This window comes from Tursiops truncatus, chromosome 16 (assembly GCF_011762595.2).
Source record: "Tursiops truncatus isolate mTurTru1 chromosome 16, mTurTru1.mat.Y, whole genome shotgun sequence".
Lineage (NCBI taxonomy): Eukaryota > Metazoa > Chordata > Mammalia > Artiodactyla > Delphinidae > Tursiops > Tursiops truncatus.
Genome location: NC_047049.1, coordinates 63114986 through 63131316, shown reverse-complemented (window position 1 = coordinate 63131316; position 16331 = coordinate 63114986). Strand labels below are relative to the sequence as shown.

Below are 16331 nucleotides of genomic sequence, written 5' to 3'. Positions count from 1 at the left end.
AACTTATAACATTTAGGAATTAAAATTCCACACAAAGATTACTAAATATTGTTAAAACTAAATTCAAAATTATTTTAAATTTAGGATGAATTTATATGTTCACTTTATAATTAAGTGGCTTAATGAAGCTTGTAAATAGTGGTCTTCAACACAAGCTCCATCTGTTCACCCTCTCCACTTTCATAATAACTTAAAGACCTCCAAACTCACCCATGGTTTGGGAAATGTGAATATGAGACACCCAGCATCAGGTATCCAATCAGCCTGCAGCTAAGCAATCACCCGTCTTTCAAGGATAGAGTCAAAAGTCAGGTTACAGTATATGAACAAATTTGTTCTGTGCATTTTTACTTAAATCGATCAAGATTGGACATTATTGTACATTTTACTGAGTCATTTTTCAAGGCCTGCTTGATTCTACCATCTCAAACTTTCTCTAATAAAATGAAATATGCTGTATACGTTGCAGTAAAATCTATAATAGATTCAACAAATTTTACACTAGCCTCAGAAATAAGTAATGGCATATTAGTTTAACTGATGAAACAAGAAAAATGTTTTTCTACTCATATTAAATCATTTTTAAAATACAATCATTCTTAGGTAAACAACTTGAATTTTTCACAAACAGCACAAGGGTATCCTGATGGTGATATGTAATAAGTACAGGACTAGGAGATGGAAGACCAAGTTTATAGTCCCTGCTTTTCTACTTTGTAATTGTGTCACCTTCAAAGTTGTAAAACCTTTCTGAGCTTCAGTTTCCTTATCTATAAAATCAGACAATGATATGTGCCCTACTTTTATGTGAGAATCAGTAAGATAATAATCAAAAAGCACTTTTAAAAACAATAAACCCTCAACAGTTTTTTTCTTTAAGTGAAGGATAATAAGTGAGTTCTATTTTTTCTATTTTCTATACTTTTGAAATATTCTAAATGTACAAGAACTACTTTCTAAAGAGACAAACAAAAAATTAATACATAAAATATACAAAAGTAAGGTACCAATATTGCTGTAACTGAATAATACACATAATTGAAAAGGGAATGAGAAAGCTCTTCTGAACTGAATGAAATAAACTCTAAAGATAAACAGTTGAGTAAGAATAGTAAAATACAGACTAGTGTAAAAAGTATGCTACCTTATGTATCTCTGGAGGCATACACAAGAACCTAGTGTATTAATTACTCCCAAAGAGGGAAACCAGATGGTTGGAGATCAGGGAAGAGGGAAATTTTTCATTTTATGTTCCTTTTGAAGTTTGAACTATGTGAATATATTACCTATTCCCAAATAGTGAGTCAAAATTTAAAAGTAAATAAATAAGCAGTACAAGGTTGCATTCAGATATACAATCTCAGAAATACAAATTACAAAATACATATATATATGCATATATTTCCTATATCAATTATTAAAACTCCATGATGAAAAAAGAAAAGACACTGATATAAGATCTTTCTTCTCTCTCCAACTTCAGAGACAAAGTAAGAGTTACAACTTATTAGTTTCTTTTTCTAAAATGGGAAAATGTTTAACTGTATTTTCGGATTGTAATGCATGTTTATTGAGTGAAACTCAGAAAATACATAAAAGTATAAAGAAATTTTAAAATTATTCATAATATCACCCAGAGATAGCCATTTTTGAATTATTCATCTTAGTTAATGAGAACAGTCTGTTTCTAACAATGTAGTAAATATTATTCACTATACCTGTGCTATCTGGTATGGCAGCCATAAGCCACATGTGGCTTCTCTGAATTGAAATGTGCTGTAAGTGTAAAATGCACATTGAATTTTGAAAACAGTACAACAAAATATATAAAATATCTCATATTTCATGTTTCTTTTTTATTTTTTTAATGTGGTTACTAGATATTTTAAATTACCTTTGTGACTCACATTATATTTCTACTAGACAGAACTATACTATACTATTTTACACACAAGATCTCAGAAATTCTTCCCATATAGAGTATTCACTAACAGCTTCAATGACCAGGTGACATTGGAAGGAGAAAACTTCCACCATGGAAGATGACAGTCACACTGACACGTGAAGTCCTTTGAAGTAGGAAAAATGAATTTTTTTTTTTTTTTTTTTTTTTCGATGTGTGGGCCTCTCACTGTTGTGGCCTCTCCCATTGCGGAGCACAGGCTCCGGACGCACAGGCTCAGCGGCCATGGCTCACGGGCCCAGCCGCTCCGTGGCATGTGGGATCTTCCCAGACCAGGGCACGAACCCGTGTCCCCTGCATCGGCAGGCGGACTCTCAATCACTGCGCCACCAGGGAAGCCCGGAAAAATGAATTTTTGAACCACCAAAATGATATAAACTTTCACCCTATCTAGCCTTTTTTTCTCAAGGGTAGAGGAATAAGTCTGAAATTCTATTTTTAAATGTCTCTGAAGATTCTATTTAAAAATATGACTCTCATTTTCTGCTGAAAATCAGTTATTTCCAATAATTCTCTGTATTCTCAATTTCCATTCACTCTCTATCCCCTCAACCCCTTTTCAAAGATGCTTAGAAAAAAGGAATAGGGTTAAGATGACCTGAAGGGGGGGGAAAAAAAAACCTAAGACAACATCCAAAATGTACTAAGTATCCATGTGTCCATAATACTTACTTCAGTTGTCTATTTAATTCTTCAACATAATTCTTCTGGTCTAATATGGCAGCAATTTGAACATTCCTAGAGGAGGGGAAAAAGCAGCTTTGTGCTAACTGGAAAGGTATTTACTGGGTGACCAAAAAAAAAACCCCATAAAAGATCTAAATTATCTAAAATTGTGTTAAACCATAATGGTAAAACAACGTTATCTTGCCTTTAAAATAAAATCCAAGAATCTTTATAATCATATAGCAGCAAGCTGTGTACTAAATAACTATAACTTTTGTTAAATAAATTACTTGCTAATATTAAACAATACCATTAGTACGTTTTTAAATACTTTTGCATTTATTTATTAATTCATTAATTTTTTTTTTTTTTTGCGGTACGCGGGCCTCTCACTGTTGTGGCCTCTCCCGCTGTGGAGCACAGGCTCCGGACGCGCAGGCTCAGCGGCCATGGCTCACGGGCCCAGCCGCTCCGCGGCATGTGGGATCTTCCCGGACCGGGGCACGAACCCGTGTCCCCTGCATCGGCAGGCGGACTCTCAACCACTGTGCCACCAGGGAAGCCCCATTTATTTTTTTAAGAAATATATTTGACATATAACATTGTGTAAATTTAAGGTGTACAACATGTTAATATGATACATTTAATATTGTGAAATGATTACCGTTATGTCTTAAAATAAACCAGCATTTGTAAGCTTATGAATAATAAGCTTTCATTTCTTTTTATCACAGAAACAGAGCTGACTATTAAAATGGGTCTCCGGGGAATTCCCTGGCAGTCCAGTGGTTAGGACTCCATGCTCTCAGTAACAAGGGCCCAGGTTCGATCCCTGGTCGGGGAACTAAAATCCCATAAGCCATGCAGAACAACCAAAAAATAAAGAAAGAAAAAAGAAAATGGGTCTCTGAACTACTGGTATGACCAGAAGTCATACTTCAGATTAAAACCTCGTTCTAAGTGATTTTTGCTTTGTAAACCTAGTAAATGGAAGTGAAAACAAAACAAAGCAGGAACTACACAGAAAAAAAGGAAATAAAAACCATATTGCAAATAGATGGACCTCATACTGATTTGTAAAAGAGCTACATATAAAATACAACATGTGAAATAACTTATGAAAATCATACCTTTCTTTATTTCCAATATCTTCTTCATTCTTTAAATACATGGAAAAATCAATCACTCCAACCTAAAGTAAATAAAGTTATTCTTATTTAGAGGGTGGAAATTCTAGAAGTACCTTTAGCATACAACTGACTTTCATCCCTAATTTTTTTCTAGTGTTTAACAGCACTGTTTACAACTTAGAGTAATACCTGGATCAAAGAGGAACAGTACAAACTGAAAACACTCTGCATTTGGCACTAGTCATTCTCACTTACTTGTGAGTCTAAATCCTCTCCCTTTACACACAGATTAGCGTCTATCACATTCAGGCCAACCAGCAGCCCAACAATTACTGCTCCTTCTTCTTCCATCATTAGTGCATGATACTCATAGAATTCACTGTGAAAATTAAAATAATAAAAATCTTACATTACAAATTTATTTTGAAAACTAAGTTTTAAAATCTCAATACCTTATTACAAGAATGGAACCAATATAAATTAGGTAACTTGAAATTAGCCTTTCTATATGCAAATAACTTAAAATTTTTGAGATTTAAATGTCTATAAAGAAAACGTAAAAGAAACGGACTGAAGGAGATAAAAGAGGAAAAGGAATTTTGAGAGAGAGAAAAGAGAAGCAAACAGAGATTTAAAAAAAAAAGGGAGCAGCATTGAGCCCTGGAATGTTTGTGACTCTCGAAAGATACAGTGACTGCTGCTGATCTGATTACGATACTTTTTAGTACAGTTGAATTTTCATCCCAGGACTTATTAAGACGCTTAGGATAAAGACTAATGTGGGGAAACGAACATAAGAAACATTTCAAGTCCATTTTCTAGTCAATGCATTTGGTATATCTATTGCAAGTGCTCTTAATAGATAAGCATTAAAGATATTTATGGATATCTAGATCCCAAAAAATGTTCAAACAAGAGACTTGTGAAAGAAATAGGACAGCCTAAAAACTAAGACTTGACAACTAATACTCAGAAAACTATTTATCACTGTCTCATGCCTTCCTCAAGAAGTCCCATGTATATTACTTAATCACCTTAATTAACCTTCAGAATATCGTTGAGAAATTGAAGGCGTTTAAAGCGTGGTCATTCTCATTTAACAAATGGGAAAACCAAGATGTACAACTGGAGTCACAAGTAAAATAAAAAACGACCAGGGACTTCCCTGGTGGTCCAGTGGTAAAGAATCCACCTTCCAGTACAGGGGATGAGGGTTTGATCCCTGGTTGGGGAACTAAGATCCCACGTGCCAAGGGGCAACTAAGCCCACAAGCCACAACTACTAAGCCCGTGTGCCTCAACTAGAGAGCCCACGTGCTGCAAACTACACAGCCCACGTGCTCTGGAGCCTGCACACCACAACTACAGAGCCCACGTGCCATAACTACAGAGAGAAAACCCACACGCCACAACTAGAAAGAAGCCCGCACGCTGCAACGAATAGCCTTAGCACCGCAATAAAAAAGATCCTTCATTCCACAACAAAGACCCGATGGAGCCAAAAATAAAAATAAATTTAAAAGAAGAAAACATTAAAAAAAAAAAAGACCAGATTCTCCAAAATATCACAGAGGCACTCTAAGAGAACAAGGGCGAAGAGAGGGGCTGCCATGGGCCCACTCCCTTTGAGAACTGATATCCTTGCTTTGAAAGTCTGTCTTAAACATTTGGCCTTCAATTTAAACTGACAGTTTAAAAAGCGCCCACAATACAATCAAAGCAGTAGTTTGGACATTCAAGATCTAAAAAGAAACCTCCTGAATTAAAGCTCCAAATTCCAATACAAATTTTTATTCATAGAATTAACTAATTTAGGAAAAAATTAAAACTTAGAAATACGACATATAAATTTCCACCTTGTCAGCCAATAAAAATCTTACAGTATTCATTTTTTAGGCTAGTTCTTGATCCACGTTATGTCTCCACTATGCTTCTCTATCTCATTTTGCTCCTCCTTTTATTTTATGCCATCGTAATGTATTTTACATATCCTTTCATACTATATCTTCAACCATTTTTGGGAAACAGGATATAAATGAAATAAAAAATGAAAATGAACATGATTTAATGGTAGTACCTCAAGAGATCCCTTTGAATAATTAAGCAACGCAGGTAGTCAGCCATTTTTTTTTGCATGAGGGCTAATCGAAGCCACGCTCTTGCACGACCCAGGGGGGTCCTGAAAAGCAAAACCCAACAGTCAGAAAAGAGCCCCAGCCCAAAGATTATAGACTACATCTTCTATCTTTGTTGAAGTACACATTAATAAAGAAAAAAGCAATTTATCACGGTTTTATCTTAGTTTCTAGAGTTTCAAGCTGACTTAGTTTCAAGTCAGCTCTTTGAGCATGCAAACCAATCCCTGGGAGCTTTTTAAGTCTCTAAGATAAATCTGCGCCTACAGGACATCTAGGTACCATTTTATGTCTTGGAAAAAATGACTCTCTAAATAGTGAGGATAATTCCACAAGAAATATTTTATCAGAATAGGCTTAGCCCTCTAAATATGATTATGCAAAATGCATCAATAAAGGCAATATAATGCTCTCAAAAAATAACTGATATTATATCTGAATTTTAAAAATCATGACAAAGCTAAGAAGGTATCTAGATGCTAATTAATTAGAAAGAATCACTGCTTGCTATTTTTCAAATGTTTCTTTTATCCAGTTGTCGTTTAAAACATTAAATCTCCTCTTTAACGTGGAGGCCTGATGGGAACAGAACTTTTAAAACAATAAATTTGTCTGAAAGGCTGTGGACCAGGCCATTTTTGCTGGCTATAAGCAGTGTCTCTGGGACAGAGGGAGTACACAGCTCTTCTTAAAACTGAAGGTATCCTGCAACCTTACCAAATACGTTGATTAGTTCTAGAAGTTTTCTGGTGGCATCTTTAGGATTTTCTATGTATAGTATCATGTCATCAGCAAACAGTGACAGTTTTACTTCTTCTTTTCCATTTGTATTCCTTTTATATCTTTTCCTTCTCTGATTGCTGTGGCTAGGACTTCCAATACTACATTGAATAATAGTGGTGAGAGTGGACATCCTTGTCTTGTTACTGATCTTAGAGGAAATGCTTTCAGCTTTTCACCACTGAGAATGATGTTTACTGTGGGTTTGTCGTATATGGTTTTTATTATGTTGAGGTAGGTTCCCTCTATGCCCACTTTCTGGAGAGTTTTTATCATAAATGGGTGTTGAATTCTGTCAGAAGCTTTTTCTGCATCTATTGAGATGATCTTATGGTTAACAATGAAAGATCAGAAAGAGAAATTAAGGAAACAATAAGAGAATAAAATACCTAGGAATAAACCTACCTAAGGAGGCAAAAGACCTGTACTCAGAAAACTATAAAACACTGATGAAAGAAAACAAAGATAACATAAACAGATGGAGAGATATACCATTCTGCTAGATTGGAAGAATCAATATTGTGAAAATGACTATACCACCCAAAGCAATCTACAGGTTCAATGCAATCCCTATCAAATTACCAATGGCATTTTTCACAGAACTAGAACAAAAAATTTTACAACTTGTATGGAAACACAAAAGACCCCGAATAGCCAAAGCAATCTTGAGAAAGAAAAATGGAGCTGGAGGAATCAAGCTCCCTGACTTCAGACTATACTACAAAGCTACAGTAATCAAGACAGTATGGTACTGGCACAAAAACAGAAATATAGATCAATGGAATAGGATAGAAAGCCCAGAGATAAACCCACACACATATGGTTACCTTATCTTTGACAAAGGAGGGAAGAATGTACAATGGAGAAAGGACAGCCTCTTCAATAAGTGGTGCTGGTAAAAACGGATAGATACATGTAAAAGAATGAAATTGGAACACACCATACGCAAAAATAAACTCAAAATGGATTAAAGAACTAAATGTAAGGCCAGACACTATCAAACTCTTAGAGGAAAACATAGGCAGAACACTCTGTGACATACATCACAGCAAGATCCTTTTTGACCCATCTCCTAGAGTAAGGGAAATAAAAACAAAAATAAACAAATGGGACCTAATGAAACTTAAAAGCTTTTAGACAGCAAAGGAAACCATAAACAAGACGAAAAGACAACCCTCAGAATGGGACAAAATATTTGCAAACAAAGTAACTGACAAAGGATTAATCTCCAAAATATACAAGCAGCTCACGCAGCTCAATATCACAAAAAACAAACAACCCAATCCAAAAATGGGCAGAACACCTAACTAGACATTTCTCCAAAGAAGATATACAGATGGCCAGCAAATACATGAAAAGATGCTCAACATCACTGATCAGGAGAGAAATGCAAATCAAAACCATAATGAGGTACTACCTCACACAGGTCAGAATGGTCATCATCAAAAAATCTACAAACAATAAATGCTGGAGAGGGTGTGGAGAAAAGGGAACCCTCTTGCACTGTTGGTGGGAATGTAAATTGCTACAGCCACTATGGAGAACAGTATGAAGGTTCCTTAAAAAACTAAACATAGAACTACCATACGACCCAGCAATCCCACTATTGGGCATATACCCTGAGAAAACCAGAATTCAAAGAGTCATGTACCACAATGTTCACTGCAGCACTATTTACAACAGCCAGGACATGGAAGCAACCTAAATGTCCATTGACAGATGAATGGATAAAGAAGATGTGGCACATATAGACAATGGAATATTACTCAGCCATAAAAAGGAGAGAAATTGAGTTTTTGTAGTGAGGTGGATGGACCTAGAATTTGTCATACAGAGTGAAGTAAGTCAGAAAGAGAAAAACAAACACCGAATGCTAATGCATGTATATGGAATTTTAAAAAGCAGTATGGATGAACCTAGTGGCAGGGCAGGAATAAAGATGCAGATGTAGAGAACAGACTTGAGGGCACGGAGGGGAAGGGGAAGCTGGGACAAAGTGAGAGAGTACCATTGACATATATACACTCCCAAATGTAAAATGGATGGCTAGTGGGAAGCTGCTGCATAGCACAGGGAGATCAGCTGGATGCTTTGTGACCACCAAGAGTGGTGGGATAGGGAGGAGGGTAGGAGGGAAGCTCAAGAGGGAGGGGATATGTGGATATATGTATACATATAGCTGATTCACTTTGTTGTACAGCAGACACTAACACAACATTGTAAAGCATTTATACTCTAATAAAGATGTTAAAAAAAAAAACTGAAGGCATTTGTGCTCAAGATGAAAACTAATTCTATCTAGGCAAGAGATGTGATGTGTACAAAGCAAAAAACAACACAGTAACTCCTTGTGGCAAACTGAACAAAACCAGCCATCTAGGGAAAGGTAACCTGTGCTCATGGTAACAGTGGCATGGTTTGCACCAAATTCTGAAGCAACCTTCCTGCTAAGGTCATAGGACACAGAATCGGTGTGATGCTATACCCCTCAAGGATTTAAACTTATTGAAAAGTAAATAAATAGAAGTGTGGATTTGTTCTCTTGCTAAAAAAAATTTAATCTCATATCTCTCTTATCCAAATTCTTATCATTTAGTAAAAATAAAACCAAGTTTTACAGAACATGTACGACTTTTTTAAAGAGAAATACATCATTCACACTTTTATGTTTTCTTATGCAGAGAACATTTTAGCAGGTAATGTGGGAGGAAACTTAATCTTCACTTCAAACAGCTAACAACTTTCTCATGGCTTAGCATTTTATTTTATTTATTGTATGGCTTTTAAAAAACAATATGAACATGTATCTTCATATTAAAATGAAGCCAAATCTTATATTTCTCTTTTTGAGAGTTAAATTCCCCTTTTCCTCTCTTTGTTAAAAATTGCTACACCTTATATACCATTGTAAGAAATATGAAATGTGAACATCACTTGCTATTTAATTCTAAAAACTGGGTTTAAATCCTGGCTCTGCCACTTGTTAACTGTAACTTCTTTGATCTTTACTTTTCACATCTATACAATTATCACAGTAATAATCTCTACCCTAAGGTTGATTTAAGCGCTAGATGAGATAAGTCATGTAAAACAATTATCCTGTTACCCTGATACAGTACTCAATGAATAGCTATTTACTTTTATCACTCAATTAAGTACAATTTGCAAATTTGGATGTTGTGATAACAGAAAACACTACCATATTCCCTATAACATACAAAACCCTAAATTGTTAAGCTAAGAGAAAGCAAACTGATAATCTGACAAAAAATGGTAAGCATAAAAAAAAAAGTTATCTCATTCACAAGAATTAAGATAAACTAAAGTAAGCTCTTCTATCTTAATCACACCCTGAAGAACATAAAACCTTAGCCTTAACAGCAAAACACCTGCAAAAAATTTTCAACACTCATGAGTCACTAGCTAGAACATTCAGATTTTAGGACATTTCATATACAGTTTTTCCTCAGTATTTGTGGGGGATTGGTTCCAGGACCCCCTCAGATACCAAAATCCATGGATACTCAAGCTCCTTATATAAAATGGCATAGTATTTTGCATATAACCTATGCGCATCCTCCCATATACTTTAAATCATCTCTAGATTACTTATAATACCTAATATAAAGTAAATACTATGTAAATAGTTGCCAGGGTGTGGCAAATTCAAGTTTTGCTTTTTGAAACCTTCTGAAAAAAATTTTTTTGAATATTTTTGATCCAAAGTTGGTTGTATCTGCAGATGCAAAACCCACAGATATCGAGGGCCAGCTGCACCTTCATCTAGTCAAACAGGCAGATGACAATACAGATCCCAATTTTAAGAATAAAAAAAAGTAATTTGCACAAGTCCTGTGGTACATAAATGGCTTATCAGAGAACTCAAATCTCCTGAGCCTTTGCCCTGGATTTAGCTTAAATCAGTCTTCAAATAGTAAAACTGCCTACTACTGCAAACCAGCTTAATACTCAGGAAACGGAAATGAGTGATTGATACATCCTATCTTAAAAGAACTTGCCTATTTCCTGCAATACAATGCAGAATTTAAGTAAGTGATATAAGAGTGACTATAATGATAGCAGTATAAAAGAAACAGCACTTAATTCTTATTGAAGGGGCTAAGAAAAATTTCATAAAGGAAATGAAATTTGAGCTGAGCCATAAAGAATAAACAGAATTTTATTAGAAGAGAATGCAAGAAGGTTACATAAGGCTGCGAGAAGATAATAAACTAGACTGTGAGGTACTTTTAAGGAACAGTAAATATACTTCTACGGTGAAGGAGGAACAAGTAATAAGATTACTTACTTAAGACCAGGTAAATCCCGGACACTAGCTCCTATTTCCTCTGCTTCTGGGTACAGCTTCTCCACCAGTTCCAAAGGGCCCCATATAGTTTTGTTATAACTCAAAAATGATTTTCTTACTTTAAAAAGAAAATATAATGCATGTAACTTCAACTTACAAAACTGTAGTAACCTCATGTTAAATACTTAGTTTCAACATTTCTAACTTAACATACAATTATTCACAGACCTTTCCTCTCTTATCACTACACAGCCCTGTTGATCAGAAGCCTGTTGATTCTGATATTCTCCCTATCAGAAATATGCACCTTGGTCATTTTTCCATATCAGAAATATGCAAGTAGGTAATTAAAGTAGAAGAACAACTAGGCTCATTCTTTTTTTTTTAACTTTCTTTTTTTAATAGATGTTTATTTTATTTTGTGCAGGCTTCTCGATAGCTGTGGCGCACAGGCTCAGTAGTTGCAGTGCATGGGCTCTGTAGTTGGTGGTGTGAGGGCTCCAGAGCACACGGGCTCTCTAGTTGTGGTGTGCAGGCTCAGCAGTTGCAGTGCATGGGCTTAGTTTCCCTGCGGCACGTGGGATCTTAGCTCCCCAACCACGGATTGAACCGGCGTCCCCTGCATTGCAAGACCAATTCTTAACCACTGGACTACCAGGGAAGTCCCATAGGCTCATTCTTTACCAGTACAAAAATAAGACTGGTGGCCCTAGCAGGCTGATCTTTACCAGTTTATTCAATAAACCAAGGACAAATAGTTATTTTACTTTTAAACACAAAAAATTGTGACTTTACTTTTCCTTTTATTTGAATGTGAGATTCGGGTAATATAAAACCATGAAATCACTATGTTTCCTTCTAATACTGACCAGATCTCCTGTGGATCCAGTGTGCCTATCATATGCACCACCCAAAAGCCAGCAAGATAGGCAATTTTCCCTGGGGGAGAAAAATCAATCAGCACAAAGTAGCTTTATAATGGTTGATCAAGATAGGCATTTGACTGTTAGGATATGCCTCATGATATTTTGGGAAGTAAAGGAAAATATATTCAGAAAAGAGTCTAAAACGTAACTATCGTGGCCATCATTTGGCAATTCCATTTCAGCAGTCTGGGGGAAAATAAAGACCTATGTCACTGCTATTTTTTTTTTAATAAAAAGGAAGTTTTTCAAAAAGCAAATTAAAACTCAAGGCCTGAGATAAGACTGTTGACTTCCTGATGTATTAAAAGAAGTATTCAGAGACTGAGAATATCAAGAGTAGGCAAAAATGTGGGGAAACAAACACATTCACTGTTGTTTGATTAATCAGTGAAGGCTTTACAGACATCAGTTGCCTCTATCCTTTGACCCAATAATTCTACTCCTAAGAATCCTAAAGAAATCTTAGCACATGTGTACAAACATATATATCCAAAGATGTCCTTACAGCATAATTTTAATGATAAAAAACTGGAAACACCTAAGTGTACATTAAGAGGAAAGTAGTTAAATAAGTCATGGTATACATATACTATGAAATATTTTACAGCCATTAAAAATGTGATAAAGACTCTATGTAAATGGCAAAATCTCCAAACCATACCATTAAGTTTTTCTTTTTTTTAAATAGGGAAAAAAAGAAAGTCACAGAATAATACAGCATGATTTTATTTAGAGTAAAAGAAAAAATCACCTGTAATTCAATTTAAAAAAGAAAGAAAGAAAAACAGAAAAGAGCTGGAAGAGTGACAAAGATTCCTTTAGAGAGATGAATGGAAGAGAATGAAGGGAAATTATGTTTTTGCTCCATGTGCTTCTATGTTGTTTGATTCATGTACAAAAAGAACATATTTCACTATTATATATAATTTTTAAAATTATTTTAACTCTAATTAAAGAAAAAGTGGAATATGAAGAAACAAAAACAACAAAACCAAACTCATAGATACACGTTCCAGATTGGTGGTTGCCAGGGTTGGAGGGTGGGAATAGATGAAATGGGTAAAGATGGTCAAAAGGTACAAACTTCTAGTTATAAAAGAAGTCCTGGGGACGTAATGTACATAATGACTACAGTTACTGTATTGTAGATTGTATTGTATATCTGAAAGCTGCTAAGAGTAAATCTTAAAAGTTCTCATCACAAGAAAAAAAATCTTGTAACTATGTGTGGTAATGGATGTTAACTGGGTTTATTGTGGTGATCATTTCACAATATATAAAAATACTGAATCGTGTTGTACCCATTAAACTAATACGTTATATGTCAATTATATCTCAATAAATATAAACAAATTTTAATTTAAAAATGAATACATTAATAACATCACATATAGGGTTTCTCAAATTTCGATGCCAAGGCTCCTTCTCAGTTTAAAGTACATTTTATTAAAACCATGTTTAGGTAAATCTCCTCTTTTGTTTTTCACATTTACCCCTACTCTCATGTGCCATAGTCAGAAACTCCCCCTAAGTGTGCATCAGCAGATGAATGGATAAAGAAGATGTGGCATATATACACAATGGAATATTAGCCATAAAAAAGAATGGAATAATACCATTTGCAGCAACACGGATGGACCTAGAAATCATCATAATAAGTGAAGTAGTCAGTCAGAGAAAGACAAGTATCATATGATATCACTTTTATGTGGAATCTAAGAAAATTATACAAATGAACTTACTTACAAAAGGGAAATAGACTCAGAGACATAGAAAACAAATTTATGGTTACCAAAGGGGAAAGGAGGGGGGGATAAATTAGGAGTTTGGGATTAAAATATACACAGTACTATACATAAAATAGATAAGCAATAAGGACCTACTGTATAGCACAGGGAACTATACTCAATATCTTGTAATAACCTATAATGGAAAAGAATCTAAAGAAGAATATAGATATATAAAATATACATATATATAATATATATATAAAACTGAATCACTTTGCTGTACACCTGAAACTAACACAATATTGTAAATCAACTATATTTCAATTAAAATTTTTTTAAAAAAAGAACTTTCCAACTTACCCAGGCTTCTGGTATACCAACATAAAAGCAAGCTTCTCTTCTTTTTTAATAGTCACCTTAGTACACATCTCTTACATAGCCCTCTACACAGCTCTGATCATATGAACCAGAGATCAAAGTAGTTACTATTAGTAAAAGAACAGTAATATAATACAAACACATAAAAATAATTCAATGTGAAATGTATAGATGAATACAATATCCAGTTATCATCATTTTCAGGGAGCACTCACATTTCTACAATAACCCAGTCCAGAAGACAATTTTTCTAGATATGTTTCCATGCACTAAGGAGGTTCATATTTCAACAATCAACTATTTTAATGTATTTATTCAAGAGAGCTCAAACTAGTAATTATAGTTCATACCAGAATCACCAAGCTTAAGATTTTCTATATAACTCTATAGTTGTCCTAGAAAATGGAAATCAGCTCAGAGTATGTTGAAAACATTTTTAAATCAAATACACTTTTTACAGGGACTTCCCTGGTTGTCTAGTGGTTAAGAATCCACCTTCCAATGCAGGGGACGTGGGCTCAATCCCTGGTCAGGGAGCTAAGATCCCACATGCCACAGGGCAACTAAGCCGGCGTGCCGCGACTACTGAGCCTGAGTATTCTGGAGCCCGCGCGCCGCAACTAGAGAAGCCTATGTGCCGCAACAAAGAGCCGGCATGCTGCAACTAAGACCCGATGCAGCCAAATAAATAAATAATTTGTTTTTTTTTAAAACAAAAGAGTATACAAATACATTTTTACAAAACAGGAACAACTAAGGATTTTCTGAAGACCACCCATTAGAAAACATAAAGTAGTAGGGTATTTTCTCCTAAAACCAACCCACCCAGTATTTTTAAAGTAACAGTAATTATGGCCTCAAAACAAATCACATTTTCAAGGATATTTAAGATGGGAGGGGGGAGGTTCTATAGTTGGTTTTTTAAAAAATATCTCACAATACCTTTAAGACCATGTTTCAGACAATGCTCCATAACAACGAAGAACTGCTGCAAGGGGGGGTAATCAGAATCCAAAGTGCGGCCAAAGCTTAGAGCAGATTCAATGAGTCCTTTAATACTGAGTTTAGCCATGTTTAACAAGTTTGCTCTCTCTACAGCTGTAGGGTCTTTTGTAGCTGAAAGCACAAGAAAGGAGTCCAACATCACTTGCAACAACTGACATTGTAAACTATACAAACCCTTTCCTTCCCCTGTAAAACCAACAGTGGTTTGTTTTTCCTTGGTGGACAAGTAAGTCTTCCTAACATACACCCCTAGTTAACTTCTTTTTATGTCTCTCATGCATACCATAGAACAATGCTCACTCCAGCCAAAGTTTATGAATTATTCTCAAGATCCTGCAAATTGGCTATTCTAGGGTATTTATTTTACTTTTGTGGTACCTCTTCAGGGAGAATGAGTTTTTTTAAATCTTTCTCTGGAGATAAGAGTAACAGACAACATGTTTAAGGGTTCATGCAAAGGCAGACAGCAGGAACCATCACAGATGAATCCAAAAGCAAAAAACTGTTCAGAATAAACTGGCAATACAATAAAAGGTAGTTAAAATTCTAAGATTCCAATTTCACCCATAACAAACATGACAGGTAAGTAAAATAGGGGGCCACAAGAGAAGCCATTCAACTCTCACTCATTTTAACCCTCTTTCTATCTTGTCTCTTTTCATTGCAATTGTAGTTCTGTATTGCAGGACTCCTTTATTTTCCCAGAGGAAATAAAAGCAGGGTCCAGTTTCACCTTAAGGTTTCCTGACCTTCCACACAGCTGATCCAGTTGAATATCAAGGTAATCGATGCATTTTTTTAAAACTGATTTTACCTGATACTCTCAATTCACAAAAATTTTTCTTTCCCACAAATTTCATTCTCAGTTTTCTTATAAATTCAGATGCTTCCCCATACTCTCATCACTGTTGTGACTGGCAGAAATATTTTCAGCAAACACAGATGCCAAAATGAAGTGTAAAAAAATAAAGCACTTAGTATACTGTCTCATAATCCCTGACAAGTTTACTAGTCCAAGTAAACCAAATGTCCGTTTTTCCTTCACTGGATAAAAAGTCCAGGGTTCCCAATGATCTAGTATTTTACTTCTGACCACAGATAGCCAGGCGTGAAGCGTGACACTGAATCCTAAGCAACTTAAAATGCAAACAGTCACAACTGCTACGACCAAGCTAGCTGGTGGAGAATCTCCACACAAGACATCATTGCTTCAAATATGCATCGTGGTATGACTCTTTTTTCGGGGACGAAACCAGTCGATGTTTCATAATCTGCAGCAATTCTCATTTTTCTTAACAGTGCCCATCAC

The 16331-nt window shown here is 35.3% G+C and overlaps 1 protein-coding gene across 11 annotated transcripts in view; it reads right to left on the bottom strand.

Moving 5' to 3' along the window:
* Positions 1–16331, bottom strand: part of RUFY2 (RUN and FYVE domain containing 2) — an 82796-nt gene that overhangs the window by 57879 nt on the left and 8586 nt on the right. For 9 of the 11 annotated variants that reach the window (XR_004522608.2, XR_012326614.1, XM_073793547.1 and 6 more), the window contains exons 2-7: positions 14960–15133; positions 10984–11101; positions 5837–5938; positions 4015–4138; positions 3760–3821; positions 2636–2701 (exon numbers count right to left, since the gene is read on the bottom strand). Coding sequence is in view for 9 of the 11 variants with exons in the window: in XM_073793547.1 (XP_073649648.1) it covers positions 2636–2701; positions 3760–3821; positions 4015–4138; positions 5837–5938; positions 10984–11101; positions 14960–15133 (646 nt within the window). In the remaining 2 variants the exon portion in view is untranslated. Of the gene's footprint in view, positions 1–2635; positions 2702–3759; positions 3822–4014; positions 4139–5836; positions 5939–10983; positions 11102–11852; positions 11923–14959; positions 15134–16331 lie in introns of those variants that run through there. The other 2 variants (XM_073793548.1, XM_073793546.1) reach the window with 2 other exon arrangements.